At 41.6% G+C, this 21,826-nt stretch overlaps 1 protein-coding gene across 1 annotated transcript in view; it reads right to left on the minus strand.

Moving 5' to 3' along the window:
• The window catches only part of TTC29 (tetratricopeptide repeat domain 29), a 176,728-nt gene that overhangs the window by 123,573 nt on the left and 31,329 nt on the right, over positions 1 to 21,826 (minus strand). Inside the window, exons 5-6 of the mRNA XM_080674377.1 lie at positions 19,886 to 20,109; positions 11,474 to 11,659 (exon numbers count right to left, since the gene is read on the minus strand). Coding sequence (XP_080530503.1) covers positions 11,474 to 11,659; positions 19,886 to 20,109 — 410 coding nt within the window. The remainder of the gene's footprint in view (positions 1 to 11,473; positions 11,660 to 19,885; positions 20,110 to 21,826) is intronic.

Raw genomic sequence — 21,826 nt, forward strand, 5'->3', positions numbered from 1 at the left:
GGGAGAAAGAGAGAGAAACATCGATGTGAGAGAGAGAGACCTTAATTGGTTGCCTCCCTCACCTGCCCCTACTGGGCTGGGGAACCTGCAACCTAGGTATGTGCCCTTGACCAAGAAATGAACTCGTGACATACTCTAACCATTGAGCAAAACTGGCCAGGGCAAAAAATAACTTTTTAATATTAAATTCACTTTTATTCCAATGTAAAGTGATCAGTTTCTAATACTGATCTATCAGGTGCACCCTAGAAAATGTATGCTAGTGCCCACTTTCTGAATCCATTCTTGGAATTTAATCTGATGAGAATCACCGAAGTGGCAAGCCAGGCCATCATGCAGACTTGAAAGGGCAGATGCTTCCCACAGGTATCAGCCCCAGCGCCTTACTACGGTGGATATGTTCAAGGAATCAGGGTTCATCCTTAGACACTTTTTGGCTTTATTTCATATTGTTACTAGGAAACCTGAATGGATTAATGTGTTTACTCTTCCAGAGAATCTTTTTGGAAAAGTTTCCTCCAAAGGGACTTTTAAAATGCAAATTTAGGAGCAGTTTAAAAGTGAGGGGGAATAAACAAATATAACTTATTTTTTTAACTATTAAGAGGGGAAAAAATGTTCCCCATGAACTTAGGCAGTTGTACTAGAGGTGTGAGCAGGCAAGGAAGGACACTGGGGCTGTGGGAAGGACACTGGGGCAGGAGAGCCTCAGAGAGTTGGGTCATGATTCAGCAGCAACCGTTCGAGGGAGGTTTTGTTGGAGTTGTTTTTGCTTGTCCCCCCACCTCCCCAACCCAAATACCCACAATACCCACCAGGAAATCTGTTTTCAGGGTAAACATTGAATGGATTTCCCTTGGTTGGTTCCAGTGCTGTTTTCTCTTGCGGCATTCTGTACGCAATGGAGGCTTCATGGTTACAAATTTTAAACTATGAAAGCAACTTAAACAGAAAATAAGAGTGATTCCATAGGTACAGAACAGACTGACAGCTGTCAGAGGGTAGGGGGATGGGGAGCTGGGTAAAAAGGTGAAGGGATTAAGCAAAAACAAACAAACCCCCAAACAACAAAAAGACAGTATGGTGATTACCAGAGGGAAAAGGGGGATGGGGGGAGGGAGAAGAGGGTAAAGGGGATAACTGTGACAGGAAGAGACTGGACTTGGGATGGTAAACACATAATACAATATACAAATGATGTATTATAGAATTGTACACTTGAAACCTATATGATTTTATTAATTAATATCACCTCAATAAATTCAATAAAAATTAAAATAAATAAAAGTCATTTAAAACTGAAAATAATCATTTTATGCGTGTCAAAATCTATTAATAGCAAAAAACAAAGACGTTATTGTCTTACCATTGTTTGGAGCATGAATAAAATGCTAGGTTTAGAGAGACAAAATAAAATGCTAATGTTCCCTACATTAGGCTGACCGTTTTATTCAGGTTTGCCCGGGACTTGCTGGTTCAAACACCGAATCCAGTCCTGGGAGCCTGCTCAGTCCCAGGCAAATCTTGTGGAGCAGTCACCCTAACACTGGCCCAAAATACAAAGAATTTTGAAAATATTTAGCTAAAGTGAAAATATTTTACAGGCAAAATGTATTTTATCAGCATGAGTAAAACACTAAGGAGGGGGGGTGGGAATCTTAAAAAGCACTTTAAAATTTTGGTCAAGTATCATTCCCCTCCTTTTCTAAATTCATACAGAATATTTAAACAGTTGTAAAGAGATTAACATAATTTTCAGCTAATCTAAATTATTTTATTAGAACTACTTTACACATTTCTAAAAGTGAAATTAATCGATAGAAGTATTGAAAATTTTATACTTGCTATGCATTGCTGTATTTCTTCCCAAAACCATTTAAATGATTCAAATTATCACCAGCAATACCTGTATTATTTTAAGAAACCTTAATTTTTTTTTTGCATTTTAAGAAGTGTTAAATGGCATTTCACAATGATTCAAACTGATTTTTGTAGAAGTTTGTTATTTTCCTATACTAGTATATTCATTACATATCATATTCCTCTTTGACAAATTGTCTCTTTTTATCTTCTTTCCATTAAATTACAGTCATCTTAACACTTTTCTTACCAATTGATATATACTTTATACAGAATATAGCTACTTGTTCTTTGTCATATATGCTGCATATAAAGTTATATTTTTCCTTTCTCCAATCCCCTACCCTCTATGTGAATACCGATGCTGTTTCTTCCGCTGCAATGTCTGGAGTCATCCTTCCTTTCCATCTATTTAGCCAACATACCAGCCCACTCTCCTCACCAGCCTCAACGCCTCCTTGATCTTCCCTGCTTCTAGTTCCCCCATTCTAGGTTATCCTACCCACAATTATTGAGCAGCCTAATTCACAGGCAGATGTCAACACATGACAAAAGCCTGATTGTAGAGCCACCCAAACCTGCCTGCCCCCACTCACTCAGTCTGCGAATCACATTCTCTTCCAATCTGCTCTGTTTGAAAAGTTCCTATACTGTGCTAGCCTTCATGGACCTCATTTTCTTAGAGAACCATCCTGTCCATGCACAACCTAGATAGGCTGAAACAGTGTAAACATTACATCACGAGGGGGACATGTCACTAGTACCCACCGATGGAAAGAGATTCCCAGTGAACACTGCATGGGGATCATGGGGTGGGCGGTGGGGAAAGGACCATGAAGGCAGATGGTTGGTCAAGCTGGCAAACGACAGAGGACATAAAAAAGGAGACACTTCTTATTTATTTATAATTTTCTCAGGGATCATTTTATTTCAGAGCCTTTTATTATTATAATTTTAATAAACATAGGTAAACCCAGAAGGTCAGCTTTGTGAGGTCGCTCTGCCGAGCAAACCTTTGTGCAGAGAAGTGGTTCCAGGAAGTGAAAGCACACCAGACTAAGATACAAAGACACGGAGTCCAGTCTGGGCTCTGATATGTTTTAGTTCTCATTTAAGCTCTCAGAACCCTGTTTCCTGCAATGGGGAATAACATCACCTACATCATGCGTGAGAAAAAGCACTTCACATGCTGCATCACACACCTATATGTGACTGCCATCGTGTATATTACAGATACATCTGATTTGCTCTAAGTCCGTCTAAATGGTACTGTAAGTCAGTTTGGAGAACCAGGCGATATTAAGATAGTCTGTGTGTATTTGTGATGAGCATTTCACAGAGAAGGAAAAGCAAGCTGACAGGGGTATGGAGCTCTGGATTGGGTCTTGCACCTGCTGCTAACAAACTGTGGCCATGGCAAAATGTTTAATTACCCTGTTTCAGCTTCCTCATTAGCAAATTAGGGTCTAGACTAGATGAGTTCTTAGATCTAATATGGCTCTAAAATGCATTCATCTAAAAGAATTGAACATTGTTTCCAGTCCAGTTTTAAACAACTGAGAACTATTTCATAATTTTCAAATTCCACACCCAGCTGTTATTCCACAGAAAGGAATTTCTCCTGACCTTTAGTGCCATCCTATAGCCTCTCCTCTCGAGCATCAATTTAGGAATCATGAAAACCTGTGAAAAATGAATCACCAGAGAATAGTTCTTGTCTTCTTCTGTTCTCCACCCAAGCTACTGCCCCTTCAAAGTGTCTGCAGGCGCCCAGCATCCAAGTGGAACAATAGGGACAAGCAGAAACCAAGAAAATATGTACCTTCTGTGCGCAGAAATGTGATCTTAGCACTTGGAAAAGGAAACAGGGAAGTTATTCAAGAGTAAGGCCTGCCCTCTCCTGTGGAGGCATCAACAGTGGAGCAGAAGATGGGAGGACTGAGATGCAAGGTCAGAGCTCAAAGGAAGAGAGGGGAGATGAAGGGAGACACCAAGAGGAAGAGGAGCAGCAGTTCCCAGCTGGAGCAGGTGAGGGGGTCCCCAATGCAGATCACTCACTGCCATTGCTGGCCTCTCTGAGGACTTTCTGCAGTTTTAACTGGGGGCTTGCTACAGTTGCGGCCTGTTGGCCTGATGCTGAGCTCTCATGGTATGGGTAACTCTGCCTGTCTACTTAAGTAACCCGCGCACCTGTGAAAGAGAACATGTGAAAACAGAAAGCAGCATTTATGTAGGCCTACGTGCCATATGTGTCAAGCAGCACACCAGGCATTTCACTTCTCTCATTTAATAGTCAAAATAATTCTCTGAAGAGCTAGAATTGATTTATTATTATTTTTTAATAATGAAGAGTGGTACAAAGAAGTTTACTTTAGGCTCTGTCTCTGCTTTTTATAAACTGACATTTTTTCTTTCTCTAATAAGTAAAGAAGTTGACAGAGCTTTAAAAGACTGATTTTTCAATAGCCATTTAAGCAGCCGTGGGAAATCAGAGCTGGACGTGAACTAAGAGCAAAGCGCATGTGCTCGCACTCCCTCACGTCAGAGACGAGGAAAGCAAGATCCACACAGTTACCAGCCAATGACAATGTCAAGAGAATCCAAGTTTACTGCCCCCACCTAATGGTTTCTCCTCTGCTAGACTTCACCTGCAGCCTTGTGCTTCAACGCTGTGTTAGGTTATCTAAACCAAGACAGCGTTTATCAGCTAACACTAATTTAATCCCTGTGCATGCTTTACTTAAAGCTGTAACCCATATTTCTAATACTCCTATAGCTTTGAGCTTCCCTTGCTATCTGAAAGCCAATTAACAATTCACATTGCTCCCACTTTTCTACTTCATTAATAATGGGATTGGATCTATAATAGTTCTTTAATCGTCACTATTATTTCTTTTTGCATTTTTTTTCTAATTTGAATTCTGCATTGGTTAAAGTATTACATAAGTCTCCTTTTCCCCCCATTGACCTCTCCCTGGCTGCTCCCATCCCCCACTATTATTTCTTACCAACTCTAAAAACCTTCTGCCCTTTCCTATGCTTTTTAATTCAATAGATTTTTAAAAATTAGCTAGCTTTTTCCCTAATTAAAAAGCAATGCATACACAAGGTAACCATTCTGTGGTACGAAAGGGCACATAGGCAGAATGCACCGGCCTTCCTTCCATATCCTCAGCGTGCTTCTCCAGAGGCGCCTCTGTTGAGATGAGATGTTGTGTATTTGATGGGTTTTAAATCCCCTCAACAGCGCTTACATCTCTATTAATTTTTAATAAAATGAAAGAGAAAATAAAATACCACACTAAAAACTGATATATCCTTTGCATTTCTTTTAGTTATTAAGGCTGTTTTTCTAATAAACTGGCAAACATTATTCCATGACAAATAAGAAATTACCATGAAATTTCTATCAATTTTGATGTGGCATCTTTGATGATATTAAAATCTTTGATGATATTATTGTATTTTAACCTCTTTTTTTTGAGAACTGAATACCGTGATGTTAAATTTCATTTAAAATGCCAAAGAATAAACATATTCACCAAATGAAGTCATGTTTATAATGGAATAGGGAATAAGGTAAAAAAGCCAAAACTGTCGGAAAAGATTGTTTATAGGAGATGTTAGGAGAATACAAAAACATCTCCTCATATTATTTTAGATAGTATCCAGTTGATCACCACCTACCACAAATGTCTTATCTGTCAGAGTTTGAAATGAAGAAACATGACATTCGTCACACATCCTCACATCACTCCACCATTATTGTAATTCCCTATTGCCCCTGAAATGACATATTTTCTTTTTAAGTTAGGAAAAATTACTGACACCATATCGAATACTGTGTTAGTTTCCTGGGGCTGCCGCTACAAAGTACCACAGACTAGGTGGCATCAACAGCAGAGTTCATTCTCTCTCATCTCTGGAGGCTGCAAGTCTGAACCAGGAGGCCAGCTGGGTTGCTTCCTGCTGGGCTGTAGGGAGAACCCACTCAGTGCCACCCTCTGGGTCTTGGTAGCTTCAGGTGTCCCTTGGCTTGTAGATGATGTTCTCCGTGTCTTCACATTACTTTCCCTCCGCATATGACTGTCTCTCTGCCCAATCTCCTCCTTCCTATGAGGACACCAGTCATTAGGGTCCACCTTAATGACCTCACCGTATCTCGATCTTCTAAAAATATTGGAGGTTAAGAATTCAACATCTTTTTGGGGTCCACAATTCGACCCATAACAAATGTGATTGGAAATTCTCTCTCAAATGAGTAAACAGGAAGTGCCAGCAGTGTTACAACACTTGTCCTGACTGGCAGTGCAGTTACTAAGAGCTGTCAGCACCAAACCTGGAGAAGCAAAGCAAAAGAGTGTGATCCCATGACAGGAGTCTGCGGGCTGCTGGAAAAGTCCTTCTCCACCAAGCAAACAGATAACTAGAATCACAGACACGGTCACAGTGTGAGGCACATGGGAATTCATGCTCACGGCAAATCTGAGGTCAAGGCAGAGAGGGGACAGAACAAAAGGATCCGGTTGTGAGGACAGTGCTAAGAGGCTTCACGGCAGGAAATCTTCATTTGAAAAAATAAGAGCTGGTCTTTTTGGCTGTACCTCCAACCAGCCTAACACACAGACTGCTGAACAGGGAAAATGCCATTCCCCTCACACCTGTAGGGCTTGGGCTTGGAGGAGTTGAATCAGTTGCTGCGAGAGCTGTTGCAAGAGGAATGCTTTGTTTTCCTTGCATTCCCTACGCCCCTCAATGAGAAGCAGCCTATTTAGTCCTGGTATTTCAAGGCAAGCAGGGTGGACAGTCTGCCCCTGGCTCTGTCCAATGGCCACTGGAGCTGGTAGAATCCCCTGCTTCTACCTAGAATTGGGGGGGGGGGAGGGGCAGTTGTAGGAACAGCACCTCATTCAAGTCCACTGTCTACCGGGCATTCTTCCAGGACAGAGGTTTGATCCTCTCTTGCTTTAACTCACTGGTTCTCTTCTACCTTGATCAGTTCTTGAAAACATCTAGTCATGTGGGGTTGGGGGTGGAGGCTCCTTTTTGAAGCTTAGAGTCTTGCTCATGGTCCTAGCTTTGTCCTAATTCGTAAAGATCAGGACTTCTGTGCCCATAATCTCTTTATGCAGAACTTAAGATTTAAGAGGTAAGGGTTAACTCATCCAGCACTGATACCCTGCAGGCTGGTTTCCTAGAAAATAAGATGGACTCTAAGAAGGTTCCAAGGAAACCAGTTAGGCTCATTGCTTTTAAGGAAATCAATCCTGACCTATTGCAAAGGCTTAGGCCCCAGTCCCTCTCTCCTGACAGGGAAGAGGTTGATGCTCCCCCAACAGTGAATGCCTGCGTGGGAAATCTTGCTATTTGTATGCAATATCCCATGGCTGCAACCCTAGGCACAGACCTCAGCCCCCATGCCTTTCCCTCCACACCCTCTGCAGATCATACACAGAAGGGACTCTGCAACCTCAAAGCCTGGATGCTGAGCTGGCAGGATATGGCTGGTATCAAGGCTCTGCCACATCATATTGCCATTCTGTCTGGAACCTGATCACACCAGGAGTTGGATGATACTTCCCTAAACATACAGCATCCAATGAAAGGGCAGTGGGGGACCAGCGCTCCGGCTGCTGCTCCTGTCTCTGGGAGCCGTTCCTGAGCAGTGCTGCTCCAGCAGGCCTGCTGTGAGTGCTTCTGACCAATTACCTTGTTAGCATGGCAGCTGTCCCAGCAAACTGGGTGTCCATCCAGGCCCAGGCCATGGCCTCCTGGTAGCAAGTCAGGGGACTGGAGGTAAATTAAAGGCCAACAATGGAGAGAAAGAGTCTGCTGGTGGTGTTGTGACCAGCCTTCAGAATTGCCAGTTAGTGACCAAGAGTCATTCCAGTGTGTCTCCAAACACTACCCTACGACTGGTGCCCTCTGGGCTCTGGCAAACCACACTGACTCACACTATTTAGAATCTGTCCAGGTCAACACTAATTCTACCAGTAAGACCTGAGCAAGCTAACCAAGATAATGCTGTCTTTCCTCAGTCAAAGGGAGAACTTGGGATCAATGCTGTAGATCCTGGTTTGCCTTTAATCAATCTCTGGGCTAAAGCACAGGTAATGGCTTTCTGATATAGATGGTGTGCACTCCCTAAGCTGTTCCAACAATGGCTTCCCCTGCCCGTCTTCCATGAACATGATCAGCACCCGGGGCTATCACGCAACATCTATTTCTAATCCTCCTCCTGATCTCCCACAGACAAGTCCAGACTCAAAGCCCATATGGTTGGAATAGAAGAGGTTGATACCAGAGTGAGAGATGATAATTAGAAGCTACCCATTGGAATTGGGGGAGGAGTGACAGGACAAAAAGCAGGCAGAAATTAAAGGTTAATTTGTCCAAGTCTGATGTCCCTCCATGCTAGTCTCCTACAAAAGAGACTGGCCTTCTGCAGGGCTCCACGGAAACCGGCTGGTCCCTAGTACTAAGTCCATTAATTTGGTCAAAAGCAAAGTTTGGACCCAGATTCTAAATCATTGGAAGGGGCAGAGAAAAAGGTTCTGGTATTTGCTCAACTATAAACACTGATGTGGTCAACACTGCTCTAGTTCACCAGCTCCCAATAAAGCTGCAAGTCCTGGACCCAGTTCCTTGATCATGTCAGGGAAGGGTTTGGGGCTGCATCTGATCACTAATGCTGACCTGGCAGGAAAGGAATGAAGTTAAGGTTCTGCTATATCATCGTGTTTTCATTGTCCTTGCCCAGGAAGGAGCCAGTGCTTCCCTAATCCTGTCTTTTAAAAAGCCCTCTCTCTCCCCAGGTCTGACACCTGGCCCACCAAACCTCAATAGGCATATCTCCTAGTGATCAGTGTCTGAGAGCTTTCCCCAACACTCCAGACATGGCATGAATGCTCTCTGCCTCTTTGTCCTGTTTGCATGAAAAAGTCCTTACAAATAGGTCATAATTCTGACTGAAGACATAGCCACAGATTTGCACAAGTGTTTGTCAGCCCATGACTAGTCCATGTCTGCCACCCCAGCTACATTCAACATACCTGACCTGAAGAATGAAACTGCTGGCCTTTGAGCCAATGGCGATCAGTCACACTGTACAAGAGGGCCCCTCTTTAGCAGCACTGGGGGTTAGAACCTGTCTGCTGTGCTTGACTCGGGCCAGGGGGCTCTGGGTGAGGCTCTGGTCCCATATGTGCCACTGGGCTAAACACTGGCCCTGATTGTACTCAGGTGCCCAGACCCTGTGACTATGGCCTCTGCTCAAGTTCATTTGCTCTATGGTTCCCTGAGGGTGCTGGAGTCATGCCTTGGACTGCAGCCTGCTTGGTTGGGCCCTGACAATCCTCCTTTTGCCATCTGCCGGCTGGTACCCTGCTTTAACCTGAATGGGCACCCCTGGAATCAGGATGCTGCCACCTGCCCCTGAGCACAGCTGCCGCCTAGCTGTTGCTGTGGGGCCTCCATTAGCTTGTCTAGACCAATCAGATCAGATATGCGGAAGCTACACCATTGTCACCTCAGTGGGAACCCCACAGCCAGGTGAGTCCCCATGCCACTCTAGCCACATATTTTTGATAGCTCTACTCTACCCCCTTCATGAAAATTCTACCCCAGATTATAAAAGCTACACCAATAATTACACCGTTGCTAGGTACAGTACACAATCAAAGGCAATCTCTAGAATTTCCATCAACACCAACTCAGCCACTTTATTCATCAGGCAGTCAAGGCATGCTTCTCAGGGCCTTTCTATGAACTGATTAAGGCCATAGAAAAATAATTCAGATCTGACAAAAGTAGTTGCAAAACAAAACAACACAACCTGAAGATAATTTCATAGTCAAAATATTCTATTTACTATGGAATTATGCTACAAGGTGGGGCATCTAAATGTAAGCCAGCCAACGACCTACTCTCAGGGCAGCCCCACCCTGCTCACATTTCCCAAATGCATCCTCACTCTCAGCCACTAAAATGATGTGGGCAACCAGGGTGCCATGGTTACTGATCAAGATTTCTAGGCATTCCAATATTTGTTGAATGAGTAAATGAATGAATAGATGAATGAATGAATGAATGAAGCAATGAGTAAATCCTCCAATAGAAGAAATACATTGAAAGATTTTTTTAAAAAAAATCAGAACAAAGAAACCAGGAGTTGTTGTTTACTAGGAATTGACTTTTAATTTTGCAAGATGAAAAAGTTCTGAAGTCTGGTTGTATGATAATGTGAATATACTTAACACCACTGAACTTAGAAACAGTTAGGATGGCCAATTTTGTTATATAGTTTTTTACCACAATAAAAATTTTTTTGAGAAATCAAACCAAATATTAAAAGTCAGAAATAAAATTTTAAGAAAAATTCAGAATATACTTATTGGTAGCTATCTGAATCTTATCAGACCACTCTTTTAACTTTTCACCAGTGTAGCCCTGACTTACTCACCCCTTATTTTCTGATATTATTTCTTATATCTTTTGTGACTTCTGTTTTGGGACCAATAATTGACAGTTTGATTATTTGATTTGTCATCATAGGTGACAGAATTTGATGGCTTCAATTATAAAAACAAACCAAAAAGCAATTTTTATTTTATTCATTTGGGGGGTTCCCACAGTTGACAGCAAAGTGCAGCATTATATTTTAGCATATAATCTTCAGGAATTTTTAGAATTAGCTCATTATAAAAGTAAAGCAATTATTTGTTTGTGTAGAGCAGGGGCTACTAGCAACAGGCTCTGAAGCTAGCTGACTAATTAATATCAGTTCCAACACTAACTAGCTTTCCCTCATTGTGCCACAGTTTCCTCATCCTCAAAATGAAGATACTTTTTAAAAGCTTAAAAAAAAGGATTTATCTCACCTGTGAAATGGGAATAGTAATTTTTAAAAGCTTAAGCAAAAATTTCACTTTGAATCTTACTTTATTTAAGAACTTACCCCATTTTTACAAATTGAAAAACATGATAAAATATTTTTGTCTTCAGATATATTTTCTACCCACTATCCTTACATAAATAATTGTAACTCTTAAATTTCTACTTGCAGGCCTTATTAAACCACCATACAAAATAGGTTTCTGACGATATTTTGTTGTTTTAGATTTTGGCTTGTCTTAAGATAACATTGTTAGCTATAAAGTTATTTTTAAAAAGAACATTTCCTTCAGAAATTACTATAAAATCATGATGGAGTCATATCTGAGTTTTTTAGATACTCTTTGTTTTTTGTATAGGGGCACTTGGAAAAATCCCCATTTTCACACATGAGAAATCAAGTTAAAATGAACGAAGAGAGCGCTAAGAAAGGAAAAACAATTCAAAATGGTGCAGCACGTTTGTGAATGAAGGATGAATGGGGCTGGGGGAAGCTTTCTCTTTGTGATGCTGCTGGGAACTTGAGGCTTAGTGCTGGGGCAGAGGTAAGACGCAAGCAACAATGAAGGTGAGTCCATAAGTCACACCTTTGCTTTTGAATCTCAATAACTTATATTTTTATAAAGCCTCGGGTCTTTTTGTCAACCCCCATGTGCCTTCTGATTGCCTGGTCTCTGGATCCTCCAAGGTACCCAAGGCATCCAGGCCGATGGCCACTCACCCTCTTCCTCAAAGAGAAGTCCCATGTGTCCATGTGCCTCGGCTTCTTTCTTCCCACCATCAATTTTGATCAGTCGAGCAATCTCAAAACATCGTTGGTAGAAGTGGTTCCTTACCCACTTGTCTTCAGAATTATTGAAGTAACAGGCTAGAGCATACAAGTTATCATAGACATCTTCAAAATATTCTTCAAAGAGAGAAAAACATCATAAACTGTATTAGAAAAATGTCTCATGACAACCCTTCAAATGGCAAACCAATACAGTGACATTTATTTTCTATTTTTCCTTTAAAACATGATTAACTACATTTAAAACTTGAAATGCAAAAGTTAATGTATATTAGCTATTAAAGTAATTGCATTAATTAAAGAATATGCATATGAGAAAAGCAACAAAAAAATCTTCCCCAAAACGTAGCACATGTTAGAAACGGACATACCCTTTGGTTGAATCACTAGACTTTATATATAAGACAAAAGACAACAACATATAGTAGCAATGTGCTCAGTGCTTTCAGAAGAAATGAGTATGGGTTACCAGTAAAAACTTTTCTCACAAAAGAATTAAAAAGTACATACAGAGAAAGCAAGGTTTCTTAACTATGGCAAAAAATGAAGAAAGCTGATAGAATATGAAAATGGCAAGGTTTTTCACTCAGAAGAAAAACAAGCACGAGGCTTCTAAGAAAAAATCAAGAATGAGTGGATTAAAAAACTGTGGTACATCTACACAATGGAATACTACACTGCGGTAAAAAGAAGGAATTCTTACCATTTGCAACAGCATGGATGGAACTGGAGAGCATTATGCTAAGCGAAATAAGCCAGTCAGAGAAAGATAATATCACATGATCTCACTCATTTGTGGAATATAATGAACAACATAAACTAATGAACAAAAACAGATCCAGAGACAGAGAAGCATCGATCAGACCGTCAAACCTCAGAGGGGAAGGTATGGGAGGGTGGGGTAAGGGGGAGAGATCAACCAAAGGACTTGTATGCATGCATATAAGCCTGACCAATGGACACAGACAACAGGGGGTTGAGGTCATGAGTGGGGGGAGGGTTTAGGGGGCTAAGGACACATATGTAATACCTTAATCAATAAAAAAAAAAAATGACTCAATAAGCTCCATACACTTTCTAGCAACGTTTCCAGCCATGAGTTACCAGCAACACTAAGAAAGAGTGGATTTCTATGCTTTTGTTTTCTATGAGTCCCTTTTTCTGCTGAAAATGCATTAATACTAGTCATCCCTGTCACTCAAACAGTATTAGTTTATTAGTTGTTAGTGTGTTAAAGCTACCCTTTCCCCTGAAGTGGCATCTGACCTATTTGTGCTAAAAAAAAGAAAAGTGTATTAATCCTTCGTCAATCAGTCTTATAAATCCCACTGTCATCAGTCATAAACTTGAATCAAAACATCATGTGTTTATAAATTGTGTCTCAATCCTGTAAACTCCAATCTATTGGTGAATATGAAGAAATTCAGAATCATTATGTCTTTTTGCCTTTGTGCAAAAAGCACACTTGTGAATATGTGGTAGCCTCTGGATTACCTTTCCAGGGATTTTAAAAACACACAATCATTATTATTCACTGATATATTCCTGAAAAGATTACAATTGTGAGAAATATTTATACATTGCCCACAAGCATTCCTCTAAGATTAAAGTTGAATCGCTTAGAAAAATGGAAACTAAGCTGACTAGAACTGCACATAAGTCACTCCAATGTTCCAAAAGAAATTTCTAAAACCAAAGTCATTCCTTTACATATATTGCTTCATAATTCCACGGGAAATTAGATTGACCTCAAAATAGGATTTATACCTAAAAATAAAGTAAAACAAAAAAGTTTTCCCTGTCGGCCTCTTTTTGAAGGAGATTCTGGAGAGCCATCCTGCAGCAGCACAGATGAAAAGCAGAGACTAACCTGAGGTAGTGGGTGGGTGGTGAAGGCTTGGCGGGGGGAAGGGGGTTAGAGAGGCAAAGGGGAAAAAAAGGGACATATTTAATATTTTCAACAATAAAGATTTAAAAAAATAAAGAAAGTCAAGTGTAAATAATGTTTGAATTATCTATTGATTCAGTTGCCCATTACCATTATTGTCATCTCTTCTCTAGCCCCATGGGGGCACAGGGCCAAAATCATAATGTTACAGATGGTACAGAGATTACTCATAACAACGGGTAATGTAAGAAACATTATCAGGGACAAAGAAACACTTTAACTAATGGAAAATAATCCAAAAAGCAATAACCGGCTTACTTTAAACACTTCTTTGCTAGAAAACAGAAAATGTTTTGTAAAATAATTTAAATAAGTCTAGGTTCCCGCTCTGTAAGTCTTAAGAGACAGAACCGACCCAAAGATGGCTATTGTTAGTGTCACAGCTTTGATAAAATGAACTTCATGGTAATGCTAGAGTGACAGTCTTTCCAATGAGAAGAAATGCGAATGCTCAGAGATATGCTACTTCAGGGTAAATGTCTCAGATCCCACAACCATATGCAATAGAATCTTGAGGTACTATTAACAGATTTCTATATATTACATGAAGCGTGTGTGCACATGCGCATGTTTTAAGATTTAGGATTAATCCAAGTTAGTAAGAGTGAATGTGAATATTCCTTACCCATTTCCTGGGGACAGTCTTAACTCAAGTAACAATTTTCTCCCAATGAAATTCATGTGTTAAATGTGGGGAAAAAAAGTATACAAAATTAAAAAAATATATGAATGTTTTATATGTCCTGCAAGGGAAGCATTTCCAATAACATTTATTGCAATCATTTTAATTTTCTCTATTTCAAACAGGCAAAAGCCACTTCATTTTGATGGAGATAACCCTATAAAAGAGTAATTTTGGGCAAGAGGTAAGTTTGCTCCATTTAACAAATGCAAACTTGGTTACTATGGATATATAATAGCCCACTCAGTAAAGAAATATTTATTTTCATTATTTATACCATGTATATAAGATATTAGTTATTATAAAATTTGGACTTTGCTAATATTTGGAATTGGAGAAACATTTTTACTTACATGTATAGGTACTTTTCTATAATAATAGATTATAAATTAAAATGTTTTCTACCTTAAAATAGACTATTTAGCATTTTTAGTTTCCTTATCATTACAAAATGCTTTATGATAAGTTTCTCTTATTTTTTTATTTTTTTATTTTTTTATTTTTTATTTTTTAAAATAAATCTTTATTCAGATTATTACAATTGTTTCTCCTTTTTCCCCCCATAGCTCCCCTCCATCCGGTTCCCACCCCACCTTCTGCTCTTACCTCCCCCCGCCACTGTCCTCATCCATAGGTGTATGATTTTTGTCCAGTCTCTTCCTGAACCCCCCATACCCCTTTCCCCCTGAGAATTATCAGTCCATTCCCTTTCTATGCCCCTGATTCTATTATATTCACCAGCTTATTCTGTTCCTCAGGTTTTTAATTCACTTGATTTATAGGTTCACTTGTTGATAGATATGTATTTGTTGTTCATAATTTTTCTCTTTACTTTTTTCTTCTTCCTCTTCTTTAAGAATACCTTTCAGCATTTCATATAATACTGGTTTGGTGGTGATGAACTCCTTTAGCTTTTTCTTATCTGTGAAGCTCTTTATCTGACCTTCAATTCTGAATGATACCTTTGCTGGGTAGAGTAATCTTGGTTGTAGGTTCTTGCTATTCATCACTTTGAAAATTTCTTGCCACTCCCATCTGGCCTGCATAGTTTCTGTTGAGAAATCAGCTGACAATCGTATGGGTGCTCCCTTGTAGGTAATTAACTGTTTTTCTCTTGCTGCTTTTAAGATTCTCTCTTTGTCTTTTGCTCTTGGAATTTAATTATGATGGGTCTTGGGGTGGTCCTCTTTGGATTCCTTTTGTTTGGGGTTCTGTGTGCTTTCTGGACTTGTAAGTCGATTTCTTTCACCAGGTGGGGGAAGTTTACTGTCATTATTTCTTCCAATAGGTTTTCAGTATCTTGCTCGCTCTCTCTCTCTTCTTCTGGCACCCCCATAATTCTGATGTTGGTACGCTTGAAGTTGTCCCAGAGTCTTCTTACACTATCTTTAAATTTTTGGATTTTTTTTGCTTTTTGCTTTTTCGGTTGAGTGTTTTTTGCTTCTTTGTATTTCAATTCTTTGACTTGATTCTTGTGTTCCTCTAGTCTGTTGTTGGGTCTCTGTATAATATTTTTTATTTCAGTCAGTGTATGCTTAATTTCTAGTTGGTCCTTTTTCATATCTTCGAGGGTCTCGTTATATTTATCGGCCTTTTCTAGGATATTCTTAAAAAGCCTTATAACCGTGGTTTTGAATTCTATATCCAGTCGTTTGTTTTCCTCCATTTCTTTCATTTGTGATCTGTTTCTTTGACGCCGCATTTTCACTGATTCCCTGAGTTGGTAGGGTAGATTTGTGTGCTAGGTTTCCTATATGGCCCAGTGGGTCGGCCTCCCCAGTTAACCTGAGGTGGACACTCTTGGTGCACCCCTTTGTGGACTGTGTGTACAGCCTTGTTGTAGTTAAGTCTTGATTGTTGTTGGTATCACTGGGAGGAATTGACCTCCAGGCCAGTTGGCTGTGAGGATCAGCTGTGTCTACGCTGGGAGAAGTTCAGTGCTGGAGACAGCCTTATAGGATTAGACTTGCCAAACTGCAATAGCCTCTGTGCTCAGCTTGGATGGGGTGGAGTCTCAGGGCGGAGCAGACAGTCTTGGCTTCCCGTCAGCCTTGCCCTTGCGCTTGCGTGCCTCCAGACCTCTGCCTTCCCCAGCTCCCGAGTCTCCGCCCGAGAGTCCAAATTCCCCCCCGTAAGAGCGTGGGTCCCACCTGGAACTGGGGTTCAGTGCAGTCAGGAGCTTCCGACTCCCTTCTGCTAGGGAAAGCCTGTGGCAACCTCCGCAGCCTTTGTGCACACTGGCGCATGCGCCCCCAGACCCCTGCCAGCCGGGGCTCCCTGGGGTCTCCCCCGGGTCTCCGAGTCTCCGGGTGCCTTTCTCTACCTGACAGTCCAGGCTCCCCCTGTATGAGCCTGGGTCCACGGGGTTTCGCCCGGGACTGGGGTTCAGTGCAGTCAGAACTGGGGTCAGTGCGGTCGGGGGCTTCCTTCCCCCTTCCGCCAGAGAAAGTCAGCCAGGCTCTCAGCCACCCTTCCTCTCTGCGTGCACAAAGACCCTTTGCCATACCTCCAATTCTCTGTGAGCTTTTCTCTTTCCTTCTAGTTGTAGAATTTCCACTCAGCCAGCTTTCCTGTGGTTCTGGATGGTGTCCGTTCTGTCTTTTAGTAGTAGTTTTGAAATTGTTGTGTGAGGCAGCAGTTTAGGTGCTTACCTATGCCGCCATCTTGGTTTCTCAAGTTTCTCTTATTAATGACACTTTCTGAAGTGATGTATTTGAATCATGTTTATTCTACTTAAATGAAAGTTTCTATTTAAAGCCTTTAGTGAATATGATTATTCAACTTGAAAAAAAAAACGACCACTGGGCAAATTTAATCTTGATCAATTTCATTTTCAGTGTAAATATCACTTCAGAATTTGTGGCTGATATTAGTATGTAGGTTTTTTAGAATAGCATTTTTTATTTATAAAAGTTAATTTCTAGAGAAATTATATGTAAGTCACATTTTAAAATTTGACCAAGTATTCTATTTTAAAAGTCAATTCTACAGTTAAATGCTTCTCATAATACAAATAATCACCTCCTATCTACACACACACACACACACACACACACACTCTAGTTCACTTATGGTAGTGGTGGTAGGATTTTAGTGTAACTCATATTTGTAAATCAGGTCACAACCTGATGAGAAATACGTATTGACTCTACTATGGAGGTTGAAAGACTTCTTGCTATCTTCTGATGATGTTTCCATGGCCCCATCAATTTCCCCCATTGTAGCATTAAGTAACAAAATGTTTCCTAATATTTTCTCATAGAAAGGCCTGAAGTAAAATGTAGACATTGTCATGCTAGGGCCTGAGCTTCTCTGTTTAAATCCTATGATACTTTCACACAAGAAGTTGAAGAAAATAATGATTTAGAAAACCAAATGTATGTAAAAATCTAGGATTTCCTGACTAATTTCTAATATGCAACTGAGAAATACTAATGACAACAAGATCAGTATTATAGTAGAGATTAAAATACTTGAAACATAGTGACTTTCTGGAAAATTTTAGGACACACGAAGTCCTAAAAAAAAGAATCTGTTAGAAACAGTGATGAAATATATAAAATTAACAATTTTATCCATAATTGTGATTTGCAGCTTTTCATTTTTCTCACTATTTACTAATAAAAATTCTGATTGAAATCTATAGCATTTATTGATGAAACCCTCAAGTTCCATTATATAAATACTAGAAAATCAGTATAATTTTCAAATTCTAATGCTCTTTGAAAGTTTCTCCTCAGTGAAAGTCAATGTTCAGTTCATATATAAAGAAGAACTCTGGAAAGTTTCATAATTAAGGATACAGAAGATTTTAATACATTGGAAAGTTGTGGAGGTGGTATCAGGTGCTATTCCTTGTCTCCTCTGGTTTGCAATGATATCACCACAATACCCCTGTGTCTGGGAAGCCCTGTGATTCAAGGTTCTGGCATTTATTACATAAAGATGCTTATTTGACTAGGTTGAACTGTGCTAAGATGTCTTAATGTCTCAAATTCATACATGAAACAATTTTTTATTGTTGACAGTATTAAAATGTCTCCTATTCCCCCCTCCTTTGTTACCCTCCATCTAGCCCCTACCCATCTCCTCAGGGCTTCCCCACACTATTGCCCATGTCCATGGGCTAGGCCAGGGGTGGGCAAACTTTTTGACTCGAGGGCCACAACGGGTTCTTAAACTGGACCGGAGGGCCGGAACAAAAGCATGGATGGAGTGTTTGTGTGAACTAATATAAATTCAAAGTAAAGGAGCAGAGGGGAGAGCAAGAGAACCCTCCGCTCTTTTGGCTCTGCGGGCCAGATAGAACAGCCGAACGGGCCGGATCCGGCCTGCGGGCTGTAGTTTGCCCATGGCTGGGCTAGGCATATCTATATCTATATCTATCTATCTATCTATCTATCTATCTATCTATCTATCTATATATATATAAAAGCTTAAGCGACCATTGTGACCGAACAACCGAACAACTAGTTGACCAGTCGCTATGATGCACATTGACCACCAGGGGGCAGATGCTTAATTCAGGAGCTTCCCCCTAGTGGTCAGTGAGCTCCCACAGCCAACCTCCCTCAGTCCCTCTCCCCGGCCTGCTGGCCCCGATCACCCCGATGGAGACTGGGCGAGATGGCCCCGATCGGCCCCGATCACCAGCCAGGCCAAAGGACCCCACCCATGCACGAATTTGTGCACTGGGCCTCTAGTCCTAGTATATAAAAACCCAGGGTCCATAACAACCATCTGAAGGCTTGACTGAACACTGGAAGTCAGTCCTGCAGTCAGTGCTGGGTTGCCGTGGCGACCCAGCACTGACTGCTGAGGGGCCTGCAGATCAGGCACGGAGAGAGGCCCGAAGAGAGAGGCAGGGTCTGATCCACAGCCTTCGTGGCAGCTGTTGATCAGCCATTGCCTCTCTCTTTCTCTCCGGGCTTCACCAGCAGCCGCGCCTCTGTTTCTCTCCAGGCCTCCACGGGGGCTACTGATCAGCCTCACCTCTCTGACCAGGCCTAGAGATATGCCCAGAGATACTGACTGGCATAGAAACTGACCAATCAGAACCAAATCTGGGTGAACTGTAAGGAGCCAATGGCTGCCTAGGAAACAGAGCTGACTGGCATAGAAACCAACCAATCAGAACCAAATTGGCCAGCAGGGGAGGGCAGTTGGGGGCGAGATCAGGCCAGCAGGGGGAGGCAGTTAGGGGCAATCAGGAAGGCAGAGGCAGTTAGGGGTGATCAGGCCAGCAGGGGAGAGCAATTAGGGGCGAGATCTAGCTGGCAGGGGAGGGCCGTTGGCGGCAACCAGGCCGGCAAGGGAGGGTAGTTGGGGGTGATCAGGCAGGCAGAAGCAGTTAGGGGCAATCAGGCAGAGAGGTTAGGGGCGATCAGGCAGGCAGGCAGAGGCAGTTAGGGGCGATCAGGCAGGCAGGCAGGTGAGTGGTTAGGAGCCAACAGTCCCAGATTGTGAGAGGGATGTCTGACTGTGGGATTGGGCCTAAACTGGCAGTTGGACATCCCCCAAGGGGTCCCTGAGTGGAGAGGGTGCAGGCTGGGCTGAGGGTGCCCTCCCCCCCCCCCCCCCCCGTGCATGAATTTCATGCACTGGGCCACTAGTAAGTATATAAGTTCTTTGGTATATCTCTCCTTGTTCCCCCATCCCCACATCAAGGTATATCAGTATACAGGAAACAATTTGGAATCCTCCCTGCACTTACTTTTCCTTTCAGCCACCTCGGCCCTGGTCAGGTAGTAGTAGAAGTGGTCCAGCTTATCAGGCTGCTCCTCCAGGGGTTTCTGAAACCAGAAGACGGACCTGAGCTTTGCAGCCTCCCTCAGGGCGTCCCACTTCTCCATCAGGGTGAAGAGCTCAGTGAAGGACTTGTGATACCCATCTCGCAGCATGTCCACGCAGATGTTCTTCTTGTATGTGTTCCGGTAACTGGGAGTGAGAATCAGAACACTCAAAATGTTATTTTCATCCTTGAAGTCTATGCAGTGTTTTTATCCTATAATAATGAAAGGTTGAATCATACTGCCTTTTTTCCCTCAGTGAAAGCACTGAAAACCAACCACTGAACAACTTCAGTTTAATGAAAGATGCCAGGAGCTATCTAAACCCAGCAGTTTCAATAAAATTACATTATAAATATATCAATTCTAAAGCTGAGCTCCCTTTGATATGGACAAACAAGCTAGGTAGTTGACTGATGTCTTAGTCTGTTTGAGCTGCTGTAACAAAATATTACTGAGTAGCTGATCTACAAAAGAAATTTATCGCTCACAGGTCTGGAGGCTAGAAGTTCAAAATCAAGGCATCAGTGTGGTTTATGTTGGTGCCTTTTAGCTTTGTTGTGCCCTCACATAGTAGAAGGGACTAGGGATCTCTCAGGAGCCTATTTTATCAGGTACTAATCCCATTCATGAAGGATCTACCCATGACCTGAGCACCTCCCAAAGCCCCTATTTACTACCACTTTCAGGGATGAGGATTTCAACATATGAATTTGGGGCACCAAACATTCCAGACCATGGCAATTGATGACATCAAAAATACTTGATATACTACACTTTTATCAAAACAAAACAAAAAAAACCCAATAACCTGAGCAAAACAAACAAAAAATGTGAAATATTTTAATATCAAAGCATGCAGTCTAGAGTAAATGGTTTCACTGTATGTTGTGGAGGCTCATTCATTCATTCATGCAGAATATGTTTATTGAAATGTATTACTAAATATATTTTTGAGTTACTTATGTTAGGATTACATTACAATTTGTTAGATTAATATTACACTACTAACTTAATAATAAATCATATGCAATGAGATAAAGTGACAAGTAAATATTCTATTTACCTATTCAAAAAATAGCTATTGAGTTTCCTGCTAAGCACCAACCACTGTTCTAAACAAATTAGGTTCAATGCCCTGGGGCAAGTTTGTATTTTCATGGGAGAAAACAATCTATACTAAGAAAAAGGTAATATGCAAATGGTCGGATGCCCTCACACATAACGACCAATCAGCAGGCTGCATGTACAGCAGGCGCAGGTGGGCAGGGACTTGCAGCGTTGGGGACTTGCATCATGCCATCACAATCCATCACCAGGAGGCCTGGGGCCCGGCAGAGTCCTCCACGTGCTTTTGCTGGGGTCTGGAGGCTTCTGCGCAGCCCAGCCTGGGGGCAGGGCCCGGTGGAGGCCTCCGTGTGGCAAGGCCTGGGGGTCCCATGGCTCTGTATGGCATGGAGGCAGGACCCCCATCTCTGGCCTACCTCTTTGGGGCAATCCATCAAGGAGCCCTAGATGGGTGGGTGGGTCCTACCTCTTTGGGGCAATGGATCGTGGGGCTCCTGCACTGTGACAAGGCACAGGCAAGGCTAAGGAACCCTCCCCACCCAAGTGCACAAATTTCGTGCACTGGGCCACTAGCCAACAAATAAACAAACAAATAATAAATAATTTCAGATGCAAATTGCCATGCAGGAAATAGGGTGGCTATTATTCCACTAAACAAGAATTTAGAGGCCAAATGATACAGCTTTATATTAACTATTTTACATTCCTCTTTTTAATAAATAGAAGACAATTAAATATTTAGAACAAGTGATCTGATGTGATATTACTTGCAGTAAAAATTTCAGTGTGGCCCTGGC

This window comes from Plecotus auritus (assembly GCF_963455305.1).
Source record: "Plecotus auritus genome assembly, chromosome: 6".
In the NCBI taxonomy this organism is placed as follows: Eukaryota; Metazoa; Chordata; class Mammalia; order Chiroptera; family Vespertilionidae; genus Plecotus; species Plecotus auritus.